We start from the raw sequence: 23,075 nt of genomic DNA on the forward strand, positions 1-23,075 counted from the left end.
GGAAGTGTCCTTGAAGCTGACAAAGCTTACTTAAAGAACGGGAGAATTGGAAAGGACCCCGTGTCTCATCAGGTCCAACCCCTTTCTTGTCTGGACGGAGGATGGCGAGACACGCGTGGGAGCCTGTGTGGAATTGTTGCCCCCTTGAAAAAACACCTCTGGTGGGGGCGGCTTTTATCGAGAACAGCTTTTAATGCATGAAACTACCCTTTCCCCTTCCGTTTTCCAACAGCAAACAAGGCAAAAACTCAACCCCAACCGCCAAATCTTCCCATCTTCTCTTGCTTACTGCTGAGCTCAGATTGGCTCGGGCCGCTTGGCGCGGCACGGCCTCCCCTCTGAATTCGGAAGGCGTCACCCTCGTCTAGTAAGGCAAGGCCCGGTGGGGTGGGGTGGGGAGCCCCCTAACCCCACCGGGCCCAGAACAAGGAAAGGAAAAGGCTTGGAAAAGAACATCACAGTGAGAACGGCGCGGTCCTCGGCGGATAAGGCACACGGGCAGCAGAGGAGCGCGACGACAACGGCTCTCCCTTTGGCACTGCCCAAACCGTCCTCTCCACCCGCCGAGGAGTCCGGGAGAGACCACAAGAGGCGGCTCAGTCCGTCAGGAACTTCTTCTCGCTGTCGGGGTCCCGGGCGCCCGGGCAGAAGTCGGAGCGCATGAGGCGCGAGAAGTAGATGAGGATCATGCCGTCAAGAAGGACCAGGTTGACCATGAGGAAAGCGCCCTGGCCGCGCATCTCCACGAAGCGAATGAAGTACCAGGTCAGGTAGGCCTGGGGGGCCAGGCGGAAGAGGAAGTAGACCACCACATTGACGTACTTGTTGACCAGGTAGAGGGTGGGGAAGGGCAGGTGGCCCAGGCGCATCATCATGCGGAGGGTCAGGAAGATGTTGCTCACCTCCACAAAGAGGGTCACCAGGCCAGCGGCCACAAAGCGGTTCAGGAGGATCCCAGAAAACAATCCCATGATGGCCTGAGGAGGAAAGAGGAGAGGGAGGAATCGTGTCTTTAAACATAATAATAGGCAAAGATGAAGTTGACGGGCAAAACAAACTACAGTGGTACTTTGGGTTAAGAACTTAATTCGTTCCGGAGGTCCATACTTAACCTGAAACTGTTCTTAACCTGAAGCACCACTTTAGCTAATGGGGCCTACCGCTGCCACTGTGCAATTTCTGTTCCCATCCTGAAGCAAAGTTCTTAACCTGAGGTACTATTTCTAGGTTAGCGGAATCTAACCTGAAGCATGTGTAACCTGAGGTAAAATAAAATGGTAAATGGGCCCCTGACCATGAGGTCCAGTCGTGACCGACTCTGGGGTTGGGGTGCTCATCTCGCTTTAGTGGCTGAGGGAGCCAGCATACAGCTTCTGGGTCATGTGGCCAGCAGGACTAAGCCGCTTCTGGCAAACCAGAGCAGCGCACAGAAACACCATTTACCTTCCCGCCGGAGCGGTACCTATTTATCTACTTGCACTTGACGTGCTTTTGAACTGCTAGGTGGGCAGGAGCAGGGACCGAGCAACGGGAGCTCATCCCGTCGCGGGGATTCGAACCGCCGACCTTCTGATCGGCAAGTCCTAGGCTCTGTGGTTTAACCCACAGTGTCACCCGGGTTCCTTCGAACCCGAGGTACCACTGTAATGAACTATGCAGGACACACCAGACAATCTGAAACCCTAGAAAGAATAAGGATATTGTTCTTCTTTTATTTCCTTTTTCTCTCTTCTTTTTTTAAAAAAGGGAGAAATGTTCAGGCATAATTAGTAAGCTTTGCGTACTGGCTTCTACATTAGTTGACTTCTTAAAGGTCACTTGTAATAATATGCATAAGGTTTTAAAATTGGATAGTTAAGAGTATAAGACTCAGTGGACGTGTATAAATGAGTAGAAAAAATGGAACCAGGAGGGGGAGTCTGCGGGAAGTCAATTAAGAAGTGTGATTTTTTTAATCTGTCCTTTTGTTATCATAAAGTATCAAAACAAAACATAATAATAGGCAGCCCTGCTAGATCCGGCCAAAGCGGGATCATTTGCCCAGCACTCTTGCTGTCCCGGAATCATGAGGACTAGGAACTCGCCACTTAAAAACAAAAGCGAGTTTCTCTGAAAGCTGAATTCTGCAGTGTCAAAGAACATCAGAAGAGCCTGCTGAATCAGACTCAAGGGGCCCCTGGGCCTAGCCCAGCATCCTGTTCTCACAGATGTCTAAGAGTTCCAGTGTTAAGAGAAAAAAGCTTTTCACTATCCACTTTCTTCATGCCAGACATGATTTTATAAATGTCTATTGCGTTGTCTCTTCTTCACCTTTTCTCTAAACTAAAAAGTCCCAAACTTTCCCTCTGAAGAGAGCTGTTCCACTCCCTTGATCATTTTGGTCTATCAGAGTAGCAGAGATTAGCCCCAGAGGGCACCCCGCTCACCCCCTTGGTCAAGGGAAGACCTGGAACACAGGATGCAGCCACAGCAGATAAGGCCCCGCAAACTCTGGAGTCTGCCAAAACCTCTTGCCTGCTTTGATAGAGGGTGGTGAGCATGTGCAGAAACCCTGTCCTTGAATGACCTCATTCTACCTTTTTAAAAGTTATTTTTCTCATATTTAGTAAAGCAAGCTTAAAAACACAGACAATACCAAGCTCGTTTATATCACAATTTGCAAATGGCACACATTCATGTTTACTAACGAACTCGTGAAACGGGATTTTTTTTCCAGCAGGGGAAAAGAAAAAAAAAGAAAAACCAGGGAAATTCCCTGCTTTGCATCTCTGTGACTCAGAGCCAGCCGAGGGCGGCCCCCGGCCTCTGAGTTGCCTCTCCTGGCCCACGAGGGCCGGTACTTGCCATGGCATGGTGGACTAGGTACTCCCACGAGGCCCGAGACTGGCGGCAGACGATGATGTCCAGAGTGTCATGGATGAAATAACCTGGGGAGGAATAAGAAGAGTTATCGAGTTGGAAGGGGCCTCGTGGGTCATCCAGCCCAACCCTCAGCAGGAAGAGGTTCACTCTCGCCACCCTCTGCACCCCCAAGGATGGGGGAACCTGCGGTGTGGCCTTCTGGGATGCACAGGAACAGACTTGGTCATTTTTGATAATATGGCGCCCTGAGCGAGGCCAAAATTTGGTGCCCCAAAACGAATCTTTTCCATTTTGGCCCCTCGGCCTGGTGCCTTGTGTGGAGGAACTGCTCTAAATCTGGTGCCACGACTCCAGTTCCCATCTTACCATCACCTAAAACTATTAAAAGGCCCAAAACTTTTATCCTTTTACCCTGAAAGGTTAGCACCCCAACCCCCTTGAATTTCAGCTCTAACCCGCTTTGAGATTATTATTTTGTGAAAACGTTGTGAACAAAAGGACGAAAATGACAACACTGTGACCTTGGGGTATTAAACTGAGGAACACGGGGAGGTACCACTGGCCCATCTAGCTCAGTATTGCCTGCACTGACTGGCAGCAGCTCTCTAGGGTATCTCCCAGCCAAACGTGGGGGTGCTACTGAACCTTTCGCATGCCAAGCAGAGCCTCTGCCTTTCAGCCTTAAAATACATCAAGACTCCAGTCCTCAGAGTTGGTTTTAAATCAGAACAAAAGAAGTCGCTTTTTTCTAACTCAAGACCATTCATCATCCACCTAGCTCAGTACTGTCCACACTGACCGGCAGCAGCACTCCAAGGTTTCAGACAGGAGTCTTTTGCCTACCTGGAGACACCAGGGATTGAACCTGGGATCGCCTGCCCGCAAGGCAGAGGCTCTGCCACTTAGCTATCCTGTATTCAAGGAAGTCACATGAGGGAGCGGCCGGCCTGCTCACAATCCCCTCTTTCTGGGCCAGGAAAACCTCACGTTCACGCAGAAGGCTCCAAATATTGATGGGCACCCAGCAGAATCAGGGCAGCCTCAAACTTCACAATACAGAGCGCAGCTCCCAACTCTCAGCTGGGGAAAAATTAGCAACACCAGCCGTGTTTCCGTTACGCTGTTGAGCAAAAAAGGAAGTTGGCAGCAGTGCTGAGTGTCTGGTGGATTTTATTTCCATACAGCTGACCTGCAGAACTACCTTGCTGCAGCACGCGATATCGGGAGGGTTTGCACGCCAAGGGACAGCAGAAAAATATCTGCACAGAGAAATCACGGGGGCACGTGAGGTCGACCCAAAGCAGCGTCAGAAACTCTGCCTGGTTCCCTGTAACTTCACTTTTTGCGGTGAGGGAACCGCCGGAAGGCCATCAGAGCTGGACCTCAGTTTCTGGGGTGGAGACGCTCCTTCAGCTAAGTGGGGCTGAGGCCATTTAGGGCTTCAAAGGTCAGCACCAACACTTTGAACGGTGCTCGAAAATGTCCTGGGAGCCTTCTCCTCCGTGACCTAACAAGAGTCTGCTAGATCGGGCCCAAGGGGGGCCCATCTAGTCCATCAGGCTGTTCCCACCGTAGCCAAATGCTCCAAAGACCAGATAGACTGCCTTGGGACCTGGAGGTTCCATAAGACCATAGGAAGACCTGGTTGCTGGATCAGGCCAGAGGTCCATCTAGACCAGCCTCGTATTCTCACAGCGGCCAACCAAGTGCCCCAATGGGAAACCCACAATCTTGATCGCAACAGCAGCTCTGCCCTCCTGACATTTCCAGCAATTGGTATTCAGAAGCATCCCTTCCTCTGACCGCCGTGGCAGAGCAGAGCCATGGCAGCTAGTAGCCCAATCCATGGGACTCTCAAGAGTCTCCTCCAGCACCATAATTCAAAAGCGCCAAAGAATGGATGCTTTTGAATTCTGGTGCTGGAGGAGACTCTTGAGAGTCCCATGGACTGCAAGAAGATCAAACCTCTCCATTCTGAAGGAAATCAGCCTGAGTGCTCACTGGAAGGACAGATCGTGAAGCTGAGGCTCCAATACTTTGGCCACCTCATGAGAAGAGAAGACTCCCTGGAAAAGACCCTGATTTCGGAAAAATGGAGGGCACAAGGAGAAGGGGACGACAGAGGACGAGATGGTGGGACAGTGTTCTCGAAGCTACCAGCATGAGTTTGACCAAACTGTGGGAGGCAGTGGAAGACAGGAGTGCCTGGAGTGCTCTGGTCCAGGGGGCCACAAAGAGTCGGACACGACTAAACGACTCAACAACAACAACAACAACAGCCCTTGATAGCCCTCTCCTCTACAGACTCCCTGACCACTAGCTGGGAGCCGTATCAGAAACATCTGGAGGTCAGGCGGTTGGCAAAAGCCATCCCCGATTCTTGCCCCCCCCCCGGCAATCAATCCGACTAATGTTTTAACATTGCAGTTTAAAAGCTTCTGAAAGCCCTGCTCATTATTTCAGCTTACAACTGCTCTTAACTTAGGAACAAAGGCATTAAGTGTAGATGCATCAAAATACGGGAAATGTGAGCCATTATCCTATCTACCCGATCCAAAAACCACACATACAGCAGTTGCTCATCTTCTGTGGGAAAAGTCTGCTAAACCTTCCTTCTCTCTGAGCTGCATCTTGGAGAATCAGAGTGCTGAAAAGGGCCTTCAAGGGTTATCCAGCCCATCTCCTTGCAATGCAGGAATAGCATCTATATTATTATTATTATTATTATTATTATTATTATTACTACCCCTAAGTCCTTTTCACATGGACTGCTGTCAAGCCAGGTGTCCTCCATCCTATATCTGTGAATGTGATTATTCCCAATTATTACATTTGTCCCCACTGAAATGCAGTATGTTTCCAAGCACATTTCAAAGCATTGTTGCTGACCTTTAAAGCCCTAAATGGCCTCGGCCCCGTAGACCTGAAGGAGCGTCTCCACCCCCATTGTTCAGCCCGGACACAGAGGTCCAGCTCCGAGGGCCTTCTGGCAGTTCCCTCCCTGGGAGAAGTGAGGTTACAGGGAACCAGGCAGAGGGCCTTCTCGGTAGTGGCACCCGCCCTGTGAAACGCCCTCCCAGCAGATGTCAAAGAGAAAAACAACTACCTAACATTTAGAAGGCATCTAAAGAGAGCTCTATTTAGGGAAGTTTTTAATATTTAATGCTGTATTGTTTTTAACACTTGATTGGGAGCTGCCCAGAGTGGCTGGGGAAACTCAGCCAGATGGGCGGGGTATAAATAATAAATTATTATTATTATTATTATTATTATTATTATTATTATTATTATTATTACTTCCTTTTTTTGGCAAAACTACTCTGCACCGCCTTTTGCCCGTTAGGCTGCCTTACTCCATCAGAGACAAGGCGCTGGGTTGCTGCCCGCCTGAGCCCAGCACCGCTAGCATCACCTGCTTCTCACCTGCGGAAACACACAGCAGCAGATGCCCGGATCGAGAGGTTGAGTTGATGAGGTCGGCAAAAGCCCCAGGCATTTTCCACACCCTGGTTCATGGGATAGAAAACAAGAGATTCACAAGTTAGGACAGGCCATCTACAAGGAGGACTTTTAAAAAGGGTAAATTCAGGAGAAACAAGTTCCTCCTGGCCCAAGCCTTACCAGGGTCACACGCTCTTTAAGGGCCAGTCCTGTTCCTTGATCAACCCACAAAATCCATGTCATATTACAAGGAAGAGATCCCTGAGCAAAACTGGTGGATCATGGAACTAAGCCAAACTAAGGGGAAGGGAGTATATGACAGGCACAGACCACCAGAATTACTGGCTCCTTCCCAGACCCAAAACGGGATCTCTTGCACACAGACACAAATGCAAACTAAAATAATCAAGATTCACATTAGATGTCTCAAATCCAGCACAGATAACATTTAGAATTTCCCTAAATTCAAAATGGGGGCGTTCTTTCCTTCTCCAAAATCCCAAGTGTTTAAAAAGAGAGACAGACAGAAACAGAGAAAACTCCAAAAAATAAATAAATTGGTTTGTTGTTGTTATTAGCTGCTACTAACTAAAGCAAGTCTGCTTTTAGCACAATGTCTTGCCACTCTTTAAAGTCTGTTTAAAATGTTTTGTCCTGTTTTATGCAAAATGCTTAAGATTATTTTTTAGCAGTATATAAATATTGCTAAATAAAACAACATAGCATTACGAAGAATAACCCTTTATTGCAACATGCGGTGGTGTGGGGAACTTCATGGCCTCTCTCTCGAAGACAACCATTAGGGATTTCCTAATGCACGAAGATCCGAAACCAGGTTCTTGGCGTTCACACACACAAGCGCACAGATGTCCTTTTTCGCAACCAAGAGGTTCTGGCTGGCATCTTGCCAGCACCTGCTGGAATGAGGAGGGGCTGGAGACCCACAACAGGTGCATAGTGGCAGGGGGCGACCACCTGCGCCAGCCCCCTTGGGCAACCCCAGCCTGCTAAGAGAGGCTGAGCCAAGGCAGGGACAGACACATCCAGGGCCTCGCCTGCGGCCTCCTCTTGGGGAGACGGACCGGTTTTCTCCTTCGGAGAAGGTGAGTTAAGAAACATGGGAAAGAGCAGGTGAAGGATGCCCCACCTTGGCAGTGTGGGAGAGCAGGGCATCAGGCAACTGCTTGGCCAGCCACAGGCTTCTTTGGACGTTGCAAAACCCCGCTGAGGTTCACCAGGTTCCCTCCCCAAATCTGTGTGGGCTTCCTTGCGAGTAGGGCGGCCCACACTCTGTGTACACTCAGGGGCACCCTCTCCTTCCATTGACTTATTAGAGGTATTTCTGGTCTCTCCAGTTTTCCTGGAACAGAGCTGACCTCGAGGAAATTTGCCAGGAAGCACCTTCTAGGGAACAGGTAGAACCAGGAAAGGGAAGATCCATCATCTCCAAGGACAAAAGCAGCCTTGTATCAAGGCCCCGGCAGGCAGCCCTTGGCAAGAGCCTGAGAACAGGAGCCAGGTCTTAACCTGAGTGGCGCCAGGCTGCTGCCCTGGGAGAGAGGAGGGCAGGGAACAGAAGCCACATCTGGTAGCCCCACCCTGGGGAGCAACTTCTTCTTTCAAAAAGAGACAAGGGGGGGGGGAAATGTCCTCTGTTTTGCAACATGCTATCTAGGCTGCAGGAGAGGTGGCACTCTGTACATGCCCAAAAACCACCACCACCACCCTCACTCCCAGCCACCACAACGCCAGCCTTGCAAAATACATCCTCCCTGAGAGATGATGTTTATGTAAGGAGTGTTCTCTGTGCATGTGCAAAGGCAACCAGGCTCCGGGAAGTGCAAAGGCAGTGGCGGGGGAGGCACTTTGTGCATGCTCAGATACCACCCCACCCCCACCTAGAAACCCACCCCGGCTTTCCAAGACGCCTTTTCCGCGGCAGTGGACTGGCGGGGGGGAGGGATGGGAAGGGGGGTCTCTCTGTGCATGCTCAGAGGCAGCCTCGCCCCGGGTGCCGATCCAAGAGGGGAGGGCACTCTGTACATGCCCAGAAACAACAACCACCACCCTCACTCCCAGCCACCACAACGCCAGCCTTGCAAAATACATCATTCCTGAGAGATGATGTTTATGTAAGGAGCATTCTCTGGGCATGTCCACTGGCAAGCAGGCTCCGGGAAGTGCAAAGGCAGCAGCGGCGGCGGGGAAGGCACTTTGTGCATGCTCAGAGACCACCCCTACCCCGGCTTTCCATGACGCCTTTTCCCCGGCAGTGGACTGGCGAGGGGGGGTGTCTCTCTGTGCATGCTCAGAGGCAGCCTGGCCCCAGGAGGAGAGGGCGGCCCTGCTCCGCACTCACCCGACCACGGCCCAGATCCCGGCCACGACGGAGTGGACGAAGGAGACGAGCAGGTTCCTCCAGCGCCAGGTGCGCGTGGCGTCGAGGCGGACGTGCGCCGGCAGCGGGCTGAGCCGGAACCCCTGGCGGAGGGCGGCGAAGGCCAGCGTGGAGCCCGCCACCAGCCCCGCCGAGCGCAGCCACGGGCCCATCGCCCGCCCGCCCGCCTGCCTCCCCGCTCCCGGCGCGCCGCCCCGGCCCACGTGCGCGCCCGCCCGCCGGGAGGAGCCCCGCCCAGGGGAGGAGCCCGCCCAGGCCACGCCCCGGGGAGGGGCCGGTAGGGGGTCCGTTTGCCGCCGCCGCCGCCGCCAGGCCACGCCCCTCGCCCGCCCGCCCGCTGTGCGATTGTCACCGTCGCCCCATTGTTGTTGGGCAGCGCTGCAGCGCTATCGCGACGGAGGCACTTATTATTATTATTATTATTATTATTATTATTATTATTATCATCATCATCATTATCAATCACCCAGTAATATTAGCAGCTTCGTCCTCAAGCTGCCAAGGAATAATAATATCATTATTATTATTATTATTATTATTAATCACCCAGTGATATTAGCAGCTTCGTCCTCAAGCTGCCAAGGAGTAATAATATCATTATTATTATTATTATTATTATTAATCACTCAGTGATATTAGCAGCTTCGTCTTCAAGCTGCCAAGGAGTAATAATATCATCATCATCATTATTATTATTATATCTTGTCTATTTTTTAAAAAAATCATCATAACCAGGGCCGGATTTAGGTTTGATGAGGCCCTAAGCTACTGAAGGGTATGGGGCCCTTTATATGTCCAGCTGTCAACAACAAATTGTTGCTGGTTTTTTGTGTTGAATATATGCTATATGGTAATTTATGGATCTAATAGGTATCTAAAGCCATTTGCCACTGTTGCTGTATGTAGGTTTATTTTATTTGTTTTTGTCTTATATTTTGGAAATGTACATCCAGATTTTTTTCCTTTAAGTCTTTTGGGGGCCCCCAAAGCTATAGCTTGTTTAGCTTATACGTAAATCTGGCACTGATCATCACCCCAATGATAAGGAGAGTATCATCTTTGTCCTCAAGGTGCCACATAATAAGGACTTTATTATCATTTTATGGCTTTATTTCTAGTGGCCTCGCCATATGGAATTGCCACTGATTTTTTGCCGGGCCTGCAATAACACCTCTTTTTAAAAAATAGAAACCAGGCTTGTGGTACTTATGAATGCTAACAGTGTTATGGTGACTATTAATTAAATTGTATACTGCGTACAGGCCCTTGTTCTCCCTCCAGCTAAAGACTTTCTTGTTCCAACAGGCTGCTGGCAACTGACTGCTTTTAAGGAAAGGGCTGGTACTGTGCTGTTTTATTGTAATGATCTGTATGTTGTAAACATATTATAATGCATACACATTCTGTTACTATATAAATTTTTTTTAAGGATCGCTTCCCAATCCCATTTGTTTGGCTGTCTCTTTTTTAGCTGTAAGCCACCTTGAGTCCCTTGCCAGGGAGGAAAGCAAGATATAAATATATATTATAGGTCGAAAATGGCTTCTTTTATTACGGCCAGAGCGACAGTCCACGTCACCAGATGCGCAGAGCATTAGCCTGAGTTGTCACTGAGCCACTGATGTGAAGAGTGGGCCCTTTGACACTGGGTGGCAGCAACACACCACAATATTTGATGGGCCTTTTTTGTTTATCCAGAGACTTTCCTTGCTGGGGAAGAAGGATAAGGCTTCCACCAGGCACCTGGAATAGTTATTTCACTCGATTTTCCTTCACACGGTGCAGCCTTAAACTCGTGAATCTGCTGCAAAGAGATATTGGCAGTGAACACCAGCCTGAGCAGTTTAAAAGAAGATTAGATGAAATTCATGGGGGATAAGGCTACATAAGAACATAAGGACAGCATCAGGCCAAGGGCCCCTCTGGTCCAGCATCTTCTGGTCCGCAAACAGGATCTGAGCACACAGGATGGAGGATTTTCATTCCTGATCTAACGTATTGTCCTTCGCCAGATTTGGTGGCAGAGACCAGTTCCAATCTGTGCTCCCTCTGGTTTACTTTGGGCCTCTTTGCCTACCTTGCGGGTTTCTTGTGAGAATCAAAGAAGGGGAAAACGTTGTGTCTGCTGCTTTGGGTTCCTTGGAGCAATGGTGTGTGTGCATATTTGTTTGTTTGTTTGTTTGTTTATTTTAAATACTTTTTATTGGCTTTTTCAGTTAAACAAAAAACAAACAAAACCAAGCAAAAACAAACACATTATAATAAAATCATCTTTACATTCATTCTTTGGTATCATCATCTTATTTACACTGCATTATATCACGCCTCGACTTCCTTCCCTCCCAGTTGCAGGTTTCTTGGTATACCTCTTACAGTTTTTTCCCCAATTATGTACGCATTATGTACAGATATTAAATGGCGGCGCGCAGAGACGCTGCGGCTCAGTGCTCTCCTTTTGTTTTCAGCGTTTTGTTTTGTTTTCAGTGTTTTGTTTTCATTATTTTTACTTGTTCTGAGTATGTTTGGCCGGGCAAGAAAGATTTATAGTAGGCAGGAACTTCTGAAGGTCGGGTTACAGTGTGAACAAGCTGTGAGAGCTGATTATTTTCGCCCAGATAACGCTCCTGTGGGAGTAGCCAGGCCACCGGGCTCTCCATGGATTACTATGCCTCCAGGGAGGAGGCGAAGGCGGCGTAGAGACAGGAGGCAAAGGCGGGGTTGTCGGGCCGGCGTCCTGGTAAGATTGCAGAGGAGTCCATCTAAACCACCACTCCCTAGCATATTTCTTGCTAATGTGAGATCTCTTGCCAACAAGATGGATGAATTGAGGCTGCTGGCAGCAAAGAACAGTCTCGTAAAAGATTGCTGCGTCTTATTTGTCATTGAGACATGGCTTCAACCGTCCATACCAGACACGGCTATTCAGTTGGAAGGCTGTGTGGTACATCGTCATGACCGAGGCATGGACTTCGGAAAAACCAAAGGAGGGGGGCTGTGTGTATATGTGAACAAATGCTGGTCCAATAATTCTAAGACCGTGGGCAGTTACTGTTCACCGGATTTGGAATATGTGGCTGTTAAATGCAGACCAGCCTATCTCCCTAGGGAGTTTACAGCTGTTATGCTAACTGGTGTGTACGTGCCACCAGATGCCAATGCCAACTTGGCTCTGGGATGCCTGCAGAGCCTTATCAGCAGCCAGCAAGACAAGCATCCTGAAGCTGTGCACATCATTGCGGGAGACTTCAATCATGTTGAACTTAAAACAGTGCTCCCAACGCTCTATCAGCATGTGAAATGTCCCACAAGGGGGGACAAGACACTGGATAAAGTTTATTCGAATGTAAATCACGGCTATAGGGCCTTACAGCTGCCACATTTGGGCCAGTCCGACCATATGTCTCTGTTCCTGGTACCAGCATATATCCCACTCAGGAAACGGGCTCCCACAATATCAAGGACTGTTAAAATCTGGCCTGAAGGCGCTATCCACCAGCTGCAGGACTGTTTTGAGAGAACCAATTGGGATATTTTCGATCGTTCAGACCTGGAGGAGCACACGGCGGCAGTTCTGTGCTATATCAATCACTGCACAGACACTGTCACAGTAAATAAATCCATCCGGTTTTATCCCAATCAGAAACCCTGGATGAATAGAGAGGTCCAGTGCCTGTTGCGGGAAAGGAATAGGGCTTTCAGGTCGGGCGAGGTGCAGCTTTACAGTGTGGCAAGAGCAAACTTGAAGAGGGGTATTCGACGGGCAAAACTGGTCTATAGGCAGAGGATTGAGGATAATTTAAGGAGTAACAACACAAGACAGATGTGGCAGGGGATTCAGCATATTACCAACTACAAACCTAACCTTGGTGCTGTCGATGGTGACCCTTTGCTGGCGGAGGAGCTTAACTTTTTCTTTGCTCGCTTCGAGAAGGAGCCACCTGAGACGCCGGTATTACAGCCACCAGCCCATAGGGGCCCCTCATTCACTGTAGAGGAGCATGAGGTGAGACAGGTATTGAGGATGGTGAATCCGAGGAAGGCTGCTGGACCTGATGGCATCACGGGAAAGGTGTTGAAGGGCTGTGCGGATCAGCTGGCGAAGGTCTTTACTAAGATCTTCAACAAGTCCTTACACCAGTCTATTGTCCCACCCTGCCTGAAGTCGTCAACTATTGTTCCTCTGCCTAAAAAATCTACAATCAGTAGTTTGAACGACTACAGACCAGTTGCACTGACTCCAATCATCATGAAGTGTTTTGAGAAACTGGTGCGCCGTCATATAATTTCCTGTCTTCCATCAACTTTTGACAACTACCAGTTTGCATACAGGGCAAATAGATCCACGGAAGACGCTATCACTATCACTCTCCATGCTGCTCTGTCCCATCTGGAGCAGCCGGGGAGTTATGTGAGGCTGCTGTTTGTGGATTTTAGCTCTGCTTTTAACACTATCCTCCCCCATAGACTGGTGTCCAAGCTAGAGGCGATTGGACTCTCCAACTCCACCTGTCTCTGGGTTTTGGATTTTTTGTCAGAACGTTCTCAGAGGGTTAGAGTGGGGTCACATATGTCCACAGCCCTTAGCCTTAACACCGGCTCACCACAGGGTTGTGTGTTGAGTCCCCTGCTCTATACTCTCTATACGTATGATTGTACAGCCATCTATCCCAGCAACAAAATCATCAAGTTTGCTGATGACACTACGGTGGTGGGGCTCATTTCAGGAGGGGATGAGTCCGCCTATCGGGACGAGGTGGAGCGGCTTTGTGTTTGGTGTGGAGAGAACAATCTGGCTCTTAATACGGCTAAGACCAAGGAATTGGTGGTGGATTACAGGAAAAAAAAGGCGGACATTCAGCCCTTGTATATCAAAGGGGAACGGGTGGAGAGGGTGGCGGAATTCAGGTTTTTGGGAGTGACTATCGATCAGGGCATGACTTGGAGCGCAAATACCACTGCTCTGGTGAAGAAGGCCCAGCAGAGAATTTATTTCCTCAGACTTTTAAAGAAGAACAATCTGAGTGAGAGACTGCTGGTGTCCTTCTACCGAGGCTCCATAGAGAGCATTCTCACATACTGTATTTGTGCCTGGTTCTCCAGTTGTACAGCTAGGAAGAGGAAGGTGCTCCAGAAGGTCATAACCACAGCCCAAAGGATTATTGGTCATCCTCTCCCATCTTTGGAAGAACTGTACGGTTCCCGTTGTCTTAGGAAAGCAAACAACATCCTGCAGGATGCATCTCACCCGGGATACAGTCTGTTTGCACTACTGCCTTCTGGCAGGAGATATAGAAACATCAAGTCAAGGACAAATAGACTGAAAAATAGTTTCTATCCAAGAGCTGTGGCCTTTTTAAATGCTGTAACTCGATAGTGTGACCTGGGAGTTTGATGGGTGTGGGTGTGGGTGTGGCTGGAATGTGGTTTGTTTGGTTGTTGTTGTTGTTTTGCTTTTGTTGTTTTTAAGGGATGGCATCCAATTTCGTTGCACTTGTGCAATGTTGCACTTGTGTAATGACAATAAAGAATCTATCTATCTATCTATCTATTCCAAGGTTTATGTTAATCCTACTGTAGTTCTTAAACTTCTACAATTATATTCAATATATGTTACAAATTTACTCCATTCTTCAATAAACTTTGTACCTTTTTGGTGTCTAATTTTATGTGTCATTTTCGCTAATTCTGCAGATTCGAAAAATTTTGCTTGCCAATCCATAACAGTAGGGATCTCTGATGATTTCCATTTTTGTGCTATTAAAACCCTAGCAGTGCATGTTTAAATGTGAAACCTGAAGGAGCATCTCCACCCCCATCGTTCAGCCCACTGAGGTCCAGCTCTGAGGGCCTTCTCGGTAGTGGCGCCCACCCTGTGGAACGCCCTCCCATCAGATGTCAAGGAAATAAACAACTATCCGATGTTTAGAAGACATCTGAAGGCAGCCCGGTTTAGGGAAGTTTTTAATGACTGATGTTTTAATGTATTTTTAATCTTCTGTTGGAAGCCGCCCAGAGTGGCTGGGGAGGCCCGGCTATATGGGCAGGGTATAAGTAATACATTATTATTATTATTAGCTAATGCCCCTTGGTTTCCTTTTCTGACAAATTCTGATATTTATTTTTGTGTATATATGCAGAATCTTCCCCAGCTTTCCTTTGAAAACATGCACTACTCAGCGTGCTTTCCTCCCTCCTATGTTTTGCTTTAAAAAAAAAAACACCCCTTTATCAAGGTGAGGAGAGGGGAAGCCAAGCTCTGCCTCAGAGACGGCACCAGCCTTGCAAGACACCTGGCTGGCTGGCAATGACCTTGCAGGGAGAATCGGCCACCACATCCACCTTATCTCAGAGGATCTATCTCAAGACCTTGAAAGCCTCTGTGGGCTTTGCTGAAAAGGAAATCCATGCACCTCCTTTCCAGAGGTGTGCCTGGAAACAAAACATTTGCCTCTGCAAACAGGGCAGATGGCAGCTTGAATCAAGGCCAAAGATTAGTGAGTTGCATTCAGAGTTTTGTTTTCCCCCTTCTTGCAAACGTTGACTGCTTTGTAGGAAATGCCCCTCGTAAGCACTTCCAGTGTTCTTTACAAATCTGCTGTTTGCCCTGACTTGGTAAATAGGTCTAGACTTGATAAGGCTTTCCAACTCCTTATATATAAGCTGTGGGTTGCTTGCAGGGAGATCAATTAAGCTATCAATAAAAAATTGTCCAATAGCACCTTAAAAAAGGCAAAGGACCCCTGACAGTTAAGTCCAGTCGCGAGCGACTCTGGGGTTGCGGCGCTCATCTCGCTTTACTGGTTGAGGGAGCTGATGTTTGTCCGCATACAGTTTTTCCAGGCATGACTAGGCCGCTTCTGGCAAAACCAGAGCAGCGCATGGAAACTCCGTTTATCTTCCCGCCGGAGCGGTACCTATTTATCTACTTGCACTTTGACGTGCTTTCAAACTGCTAGGTTGGCAGGAGCAGGGACCGAACAACGGGAGCTTGAGGCATCTAATCATAAGCCTGCATTTTTATTAAAGCTTATATGTTTAATCAGGGCCTGTATCTTAAAAGACCAGTCTTAGAAGACCAGTTGCCTAAAAACCTTGACAAGATGTTTTACTCCTAGACAAGGGGCCCCCCTGATTTATAGCAGAAAACAACTCTCAAAGTCGTAAAAAGGGAATTACAGGCTGACAGCCAAGGTTACACTGACCCTACAAATTAAGGGTGGATAAATAGTAAAATGAGCCATATCTTCTTCCTAAGGTTAAGAAGGTCAAGAGCAGTGAAAAAGCATCTAGCTGGCAGAAACAGAACATTTTTGGGAAAGTTGTTTCTTTCTTAAACTAAGATCCTTTTAAGATTTCTTTTCCTTTTAAAAGGTTGTTTATGTATTAAATATATTAGCTTAAATATAATTATGCAAAGGATTTAAGAAATGCTAGATTCTTATTTCATATAGTTGTAAGAGTTGTAACTATCCTGAAATTAAGTCAGGCACCAGCCCCCCCCTTGCCAGACAGGAGACGCCATCGAGCACTCCTGATATATGGTTGTCAGGCCTTTTGTTTGGAAACCTTCAAATGAAGGAGATCTCAATGTTGATGTGAACTCAAAATCCTTGACATATGCATAAGATAAAAATTCAAGATTAATTATCTGTTTTGGAAGGCAATAGGGCAAGGAGGGCAAGAGGTGAGCTGGTAATTAAGATTCCTTGTTGAGACACATGTAAGATATATTACTACTTATTTGTCATTTATAGATAGAAGAATATATAGCTTTTTGATTTCCATAAAAGGGCAAGAAGGAAATGGGTGTATCTTTTGTGATTGGCTCTAGCAAACAGCCAATAGGAATTTCAACCAGGCTGATTGGACAGAGGCAGCCACAGGAGGAGCAAGGGGGCTGGATTAAGGAAATATAAGTGCTGGCCAGAATGGCAAGAGGCCAGGCCAGAGCTTGGTAACCATATACCACTGTGCCTCATATTTATTTGTCTGACAAATAAATTACTATTTTAATTTCTCTATTGCTGCGTTGAATATTTCATTCCAGCTAAGCGTTAACCACAAGCAGGGTGCTACAAGCTCACCCCATGAGGTTTAGACCACAGCGCCACCCGCGTCCCTTAGCACCTTAGAGACCAACTAAGTTTGTTCTGGGTATAAGCTTTCGTGTCCATGCGTCAGACCAACATGGCTACCTACCTGAATCTGCTATCAATTGCTGTTAGCCACTAGAGCAAAACCTTGTGGACCATCTTCAAGGGTTGACACAAAGGGCATAAATAGCTATGGCCATACTGTACTGTCCCAGGAATGACTGTATCTGGGAAGAGAGGTGTTTCTGCCCCCCCCCCCCCGACATCGAGTGATTATGTTCTTAATCCAGGTGCTTTGAAACAATTAGAAAACTCTTGCCTGTGAGTGCTCCAGTTGGAGAACAGCCTTTACCAAAAGTGTCATGGGCTTTGAAGACGCTCGAACTCAGGACGCAAGGAAGAAATGTGCTAAGAGGAAGGCACACTTGGCAAATCCACACTGTGATCAACTCCCGTCAGGAAACCAATGTCCCCACTGTGAAAGGACATGTGGATCCACAATTGGCCTCCATAGCCACTTACAGACTCATTGTTAAAACCGTGTTTTGTTTTGTTTTTTAAATGATATTTTATTAAATTTTTAACAAAAAAGAAGTTACAAGACAATAAACAATAAAAAGCACAAAAAATACAAAAACCCAAAATTTAACATAAAAAGAAAAAGAGAAAAAAATAAAATAAAAATCCCTCTTTTTAGTTTCTTACCATTCATTTACTTATTTTCCTGACTTCCTCACACCTCCCTTTTTTGTATTCCAGTTAAAACCGTGTTTATGGAAGACAATCTTACTCGGCTACGAGTGATCGCCAAAGAGAAAAGAGAGAGCTTTGAAACATATGCTTGATTAAATTGTTCTGTTGTTTTAGCGCCTGATGAAAAGGTCTGTTAAGCCCCGAAGCTTGCACACTACTAGTGTGCACAAGTGAAGATCACATCCACATTGTACACTTAAAGCATTTTAGCAGTCACGGAGAAAACTGGGAACTCTAGCTGATTAAGGGCATTGAGCGCACGCACGTACAATTCCCGGCACCATGATGGCTCTGTTCTGCTGGGGAGAAAACATTGTGCTTGAATTCCGCTTGCAGGTTTCTCATGTGGGCATTTGGTTGGCCACTGTGAGAACAAGATGCTGGACTAGGTGGCCCCCCCTTCGGCCTGGTCCAGCAATCTCTTCTTAGGTTCTTAGCACCCTTAACAAACTACAGTTCCCAGGCTTCTCCATGACTGTTAAAGTGGCATAAGAGGGGTTTAGATGGGTGGTGTGGATGGTTCATTCTGTCCCCAATATTCGAACCTGGTCCCTCCTGCAGAGACCCACTTTCTTTGCATCCTTCCCACCAGGAGTCCAACAGCAGGCTTGACTGGCTCCCTTTGTCTAGAGAGGAACCGCCTCGCCAGCTGTTTATGCCTCAACAACAGCTCATCCTTGCCCCAAAGGGATGGGGCATTTAATTTGCCTGAAAAGGACCTCAGCTGTGTTGTGTTTGGGGGAGGGAGTCCTGTCTCCTGGGGGGGGGGCCCTATCCATTAGGTGCAGAGGTGGGAAAATAGGCAAATAATTAGCGATGAACCTCCTGGATCGCAGAGGGCCTGAGTGGTGCCTTTAAAATGCTTTATATACCATACTAATTGTCATATTTAAACCAGTTTGCAACAGAAATAGCCATAGTTAATCCCCTAGTCCAGATGTGGGGAACCTTTGGCCCTTCAGATGTTGCTGAACTTTAACTCCCAGTATCCCTGGCTATTGGCTATGCTTGCTCTGGAGCTCATGAGAGTTGTGCTTTAGGACCATATTGGGGTGGGCAAAGGTTCCCCACACTTGCCTTAGTCCTAAAACTGCGAAGTACATGTAACCACAGTAAACAGCATATTCTAGCCTGGCTCTCTCTCCTGTATACTGTTGACTCCCTGGGGTCAGTCTGTAGATTAGAAGCCCCTTGGGGCAGAGACCTGTCCTCTCATTTTTTGTTTCTTTTTCGTAAAGTGCTTTGCTCCAGGAGGGCACTATCGAAATGATAATTATAATGGTGTCAGAACCACAAAAAAGAAAAAAAATAGTCAGAACAACCATTTATTTATTTGTTTATTGAACTTGCCCAGGGAGTATATGGTCAGCCAATGCAGACTTTTTTTTAAGTAAAGATATTTCATTTCATAATGTATATAAAACAGAGAGAACAGTTATAATAACAGATGAGAATTAAAAGATGGCAAATAGAAGTATAAAATGGGCACGTAGAATGAGTCCACCTGGACGTGGGTTCAAATAAAAAAGTCCAAGTAAAGAATGTTAGTGTCATCTGATTAACAACTCTGGTTCCAGACTTTCATGGCTTGAAAATGATGTTTCTGTTGTACATGTAATAAAGGAATGCCAAATCATATTTTAATAGGGTTGCCAAAGTGAACATCTGGTTGCTTTTTTTGGCAAAGTTTCTGAGCTGCTATACATCTGGATTTTCCCTTGTCAAAATTCCAAATTCTGTGAGATTTGAGCATTCTGTGCTGGCGATGGTCTGCCTCCCTCAATAGTCTAGCTGTGGCATTTTGCAACAGCTGGGTCTCCGGACCAAGCCCCACAGAAAGCAATTTTATCTATCAGTCTGTGGGAAAACTGACAGGATCTCCTGCTGCGACTAGATTTCCGTTCCCACAAGCCTCTGGCCAGCAGGAACAGTGGTCAGGGACTGTGGAAGTTGGAGTCCAGCTGCATCTGGAGCACCCTACCCTTGCCTATGCACCCTAGAGAAAAATCCGAATGCAGCCTTTGCTGGCCTGCTATTTTCCTCAGATGTTTTGGGCTGCCTGTAGTCCCAAACATCTTTAGGGCAGCAGGAAGGTGAACCCAAAGGGTGCTCATCAATGGTTCCTCTTCATCCTGGAGAAGAGTGACTAGTGGGGTGCCACAGGGTTCTGTCTTGGGCCCGGTCTTATTCAACATCTTTATCAACGACTTGGATGATGGACTCAAGGGCATCCTGATCAAATTTGCAGATGACACCAAACTGGGAGGGGTGGCTAACACCCCAGAGGACAGGATCACACTTCAAAACGACCTTGACAGATTAGAGAACTGGACCAAAACAAACAAGATGAATTTTAACAGGGAGAAATGTAAAGTATTGCACTTGGGCAAAAAAAATGAGAGGCACAAATACAAGATGGGTGACACCTGGCTTGAGAGCAGTACATGTGAAAAGGATCTAGGAGTCTTGGTTGACCACAAACTTGACATGAGCCAACAGTGTGATGCGGCAGCTAAAAAAGCCAATGCAATTCTGGGCTGCATCAATAGGAGTATAGCATCTAGATCAAGGGGAAGTAATAGTGCCACTGTATTCTGCTCTGGTCAGACCTCACCTGGAGTACTGTGTCCAGTTCTGGGCACCACAGTTCAAGAAGGACACTGACAAACTGGAACGTGTCCAGAGGAGGGAAAAACGAAATGGTCAAAGGCCTGGAAACTGTTAAGTTGTGGGTTGACATAGCAGACGACACAGCAGCTCTTTATTTTGTAAGCTGGAATAGAACTGACTAGCAAACAGCTCAGCCGGCCTGCTTTTATAGGCAGCCGGCTGTCAACATTGTAGCAACAACAACCCAGAGTTTCCCGCCTAAAATAACTGACGTGGACCTGAGTGAAAACTATCTACAGACCTGAGTGAAAACTATCTACAGTATCCCCCTGCTGGCCCAGGGTGAAACTTCACTACATAAGACCCCTCCCCACCGAGATAAGGCGTTAGTTACAATTGTAATGGTTTCCTTATATACAGCACTACGCGTAATGGTTCAATTAGGCACAAAAGCATATCGGTTACATTTCCCATACTTAGACCCACAGTGATACATGTCCAACAACATAGTCCTTTAAATAAGTTGGGCGCTTGGAAACTCTGCCAGACCACCAGGGACTGGTAGCCAAGTCCAGAGGGCCACACAGTTCTTGCTGAGGCTGTGGTGCGACCCTAGGTGGCGTTGAAACCAAATCCCCTGGATCCGCTGCTGTGGGTGGAGCCTCCGCAAGTGGAGTGGTCTGAGTCTGTGGTAAGTCTGGCAGACCCTCTGAAGTGGCTTGGTTTGGCTCCACGCTGGCAGTTTGCGAGGGAGGTGTAGGTGGAGCCTCGCCATCTGTAAGTGTCTCTTCTGGAGCCACAGGCGCAGTTGGGGGCACCACGGTAGTGTCCAAGTCCTCAACCCTGCGCCTAAGCTGGTCTATATGCCAGCGCCACAAGCGTCCGTCTTCAAGTGCCACCTGGTACGAGCGAGGTCCAGTGACTCCCACTACTGTGGCTGTCACCCAAGGAATGTCCCCCACATAGTTCCGGGCAAAGACCTGGTTTCCTGGGACAAATGACCGTGGCGCGTTGGCACAGCCTGGGGGTTCAGCCATGGCAAAGTCCGGGTGCAGCCGGTCGAGCGGTGACCTGAGGCGGCGGCCCATAAGCAGTTCAGCAGGACTCCGCCCTGTGGCTGCGTGAGGGGTGATGTGTTGCACGAACAAGTATTCGGCGACCCGCTCGTGCCAGTCTCCCCGGTCCAGGCGCGCCAGTGCCTTTTTTGCCGAGCGCACCATTCTCTCCGCTTGCCCGTTGCTGGATGGATGAAAGGGTGCCGTTAGGGCATGGCGGATGCCCAGTCCCAAAAGATACCGCTCAAACATGCCTGACGTGAATTGCGGTCCGTTGCCGGAGACAAGGACATCAGGACACCCATGCGTTGCAAACAGGCCTCGCAGCACCTGGATGATGGCCTCGGTAGTGGTGGAGGGCATCAGGGCCACCTCCAGCCATTTGGAATAGGCGTCCACCACTACCATAAAGGTCCGGCCGTGAAAGGGGCCAGCCAGATCGATGTGCACCCTCGACCAGGGTGTCTTTGGCGTCTCCCAGGTGTGTCCCTTACTTGCCGGTGGTGCAGGCCTCGACTCTTGGCATGCTTGACAGGCGGACACCCAGGCAGTGATGGCATCGTCCATATTAGGCCACCAGACGTAACACCGAGCCAACGCCTTCATTTTGACAATTCCCGGGTGGCCAACGTGCAGAGCCTCCAGGACGCGCTGACAGAGTCCCTGGGGAATCACGACGCGGTCTCCCCACAGCAGACAGCCACGATGAACCGAGAGTTCATGTTGTCTGGTTGCAAAGGGCTGGAACTCCGATGCAAAAGGCCCTTGTGGCCACCCCCTCCACACCCAGTTGTGCACCCGGTTGATGGTGCGATCCTGGGCAGACGCGGAGGCCACAGTGGCAGCCGATACAGGCGCTGCCAGAAGATCCTCAATCAGGAGGAGCGATGAAGCTGGAGCCGGGTCTTCCACAAATGCTGGAAGAGGGCAACGGCTGAGGGCGTCGGCATGGCCCATCGATTTCCCCGGGCGATGGACGAGCCGGTAGTGGTAGGCAGCCAGGAAAACAGTCCATCGCAGCATGCGTGGCAAGAGGACCGGTGGAGTTGGACGATCACCGGCGAGGAGGCCCAGGAGTGGCTTGTGGTCAGTGATGAGGTCAAAAGTCCTGCCATAGAGGTATTCATGGAACCTCTTCACTCCAGCCACAAGTGCCAGTGCCTCCTTGTCGAGCTGGCTGTAATTCCGTTCCGTCGGAGATAGCGTCCTCGAAAAGTAGGCGAGCGGTGCTTCTCTTCCGTCTGGAAAATGGTGACTAAGGACAGCGCCGATGCCAAAAGGTGAGGCGTCGCAGGCAAGGACCAGCGGCCTGGATTCACTGTACTGTACCAGCACACGGTCCGATGAAAGGAGAGCCTTGACCGTGTTGAAGGCTGCTGTCTCCCGATGACCCCAGGCCCAAGGCGTCTTTGTACTAAAGAATCGGTGAAGAGGCTCAGCCACTGTGGCTTTGTGGGGCAGGAACATGTTATAAAAGTTCAGCAGCCCCAGGAACGCCTGCAACTCCGTCTTGTTCTTTGGGATGGGGGCCTGCTGGATAGCGCGGATCTTGGATGTGGTCGGGTGGAGGCCGGAGGCATCGATAAGATAGCCCAGGAACTCTACCTGTGGAACGGCGATTTGGCACTTCTCCCTCTTTATCTTGAGCCCGGCCTCTTGGAACCTGGTCAGCACAGCACGGAGGCGCTCAAACAGCTGCTGGCGTGAATCTGCGGACACCAAGACGTCATCAAAATATGGTACCACGCCCGGAAGCCCTTGCAGGAGACGCTCCATAAGGCTTTGGAAGATGCCAGGAGCCACACTCACCCCGAACTGCAATCGGCGGCAACGGAATGCCCCTCGGTGGGTGACGATCGTCTG

General features: G+C 48.6%; 1 protein-coding gene across 1 annotated transcript; it reads right to left on the minus strand.

The window, feature by feature from the left end:
* Positions 1–172: 172 nt before the first annotated feature.
* On the minus strand, positions 173–8,868 carry TLCD1 (TLC domain containing 1). The gene is made up of 4 exons (XM_079955949.1): positions 8,663–8,868; positions 6,286–6,368; positions 2,845–2,927; positions 173–977 (listed from the first exon to the last, which is right to left on the minus strand). The coding sequence occupies exons 1-4, from the start codon at positions 8,851–8,853 to the stop codon at positions 597–599; spliced, it is 738 nt and encodes a 245-aa protein (XP_079812075.1). The 5' UTR covers positions 8,854–8,868; the 3' UTR covers positions 173–596.
* Positions 8,869–23,075: the final 14,207 nt, after the last annotated feature.

Source organism: Podarcis cretensis (assembly GCF_951804945.1).
Source record: "Podarcis cretensis genome assembly, chromosome: 15".
Lineage (NCBI taxonomy): Eukaryota > Metazoa > Chordata > Lepidosauria > Squamata > Lacertidae > Podarcis > Podarcis cretensis.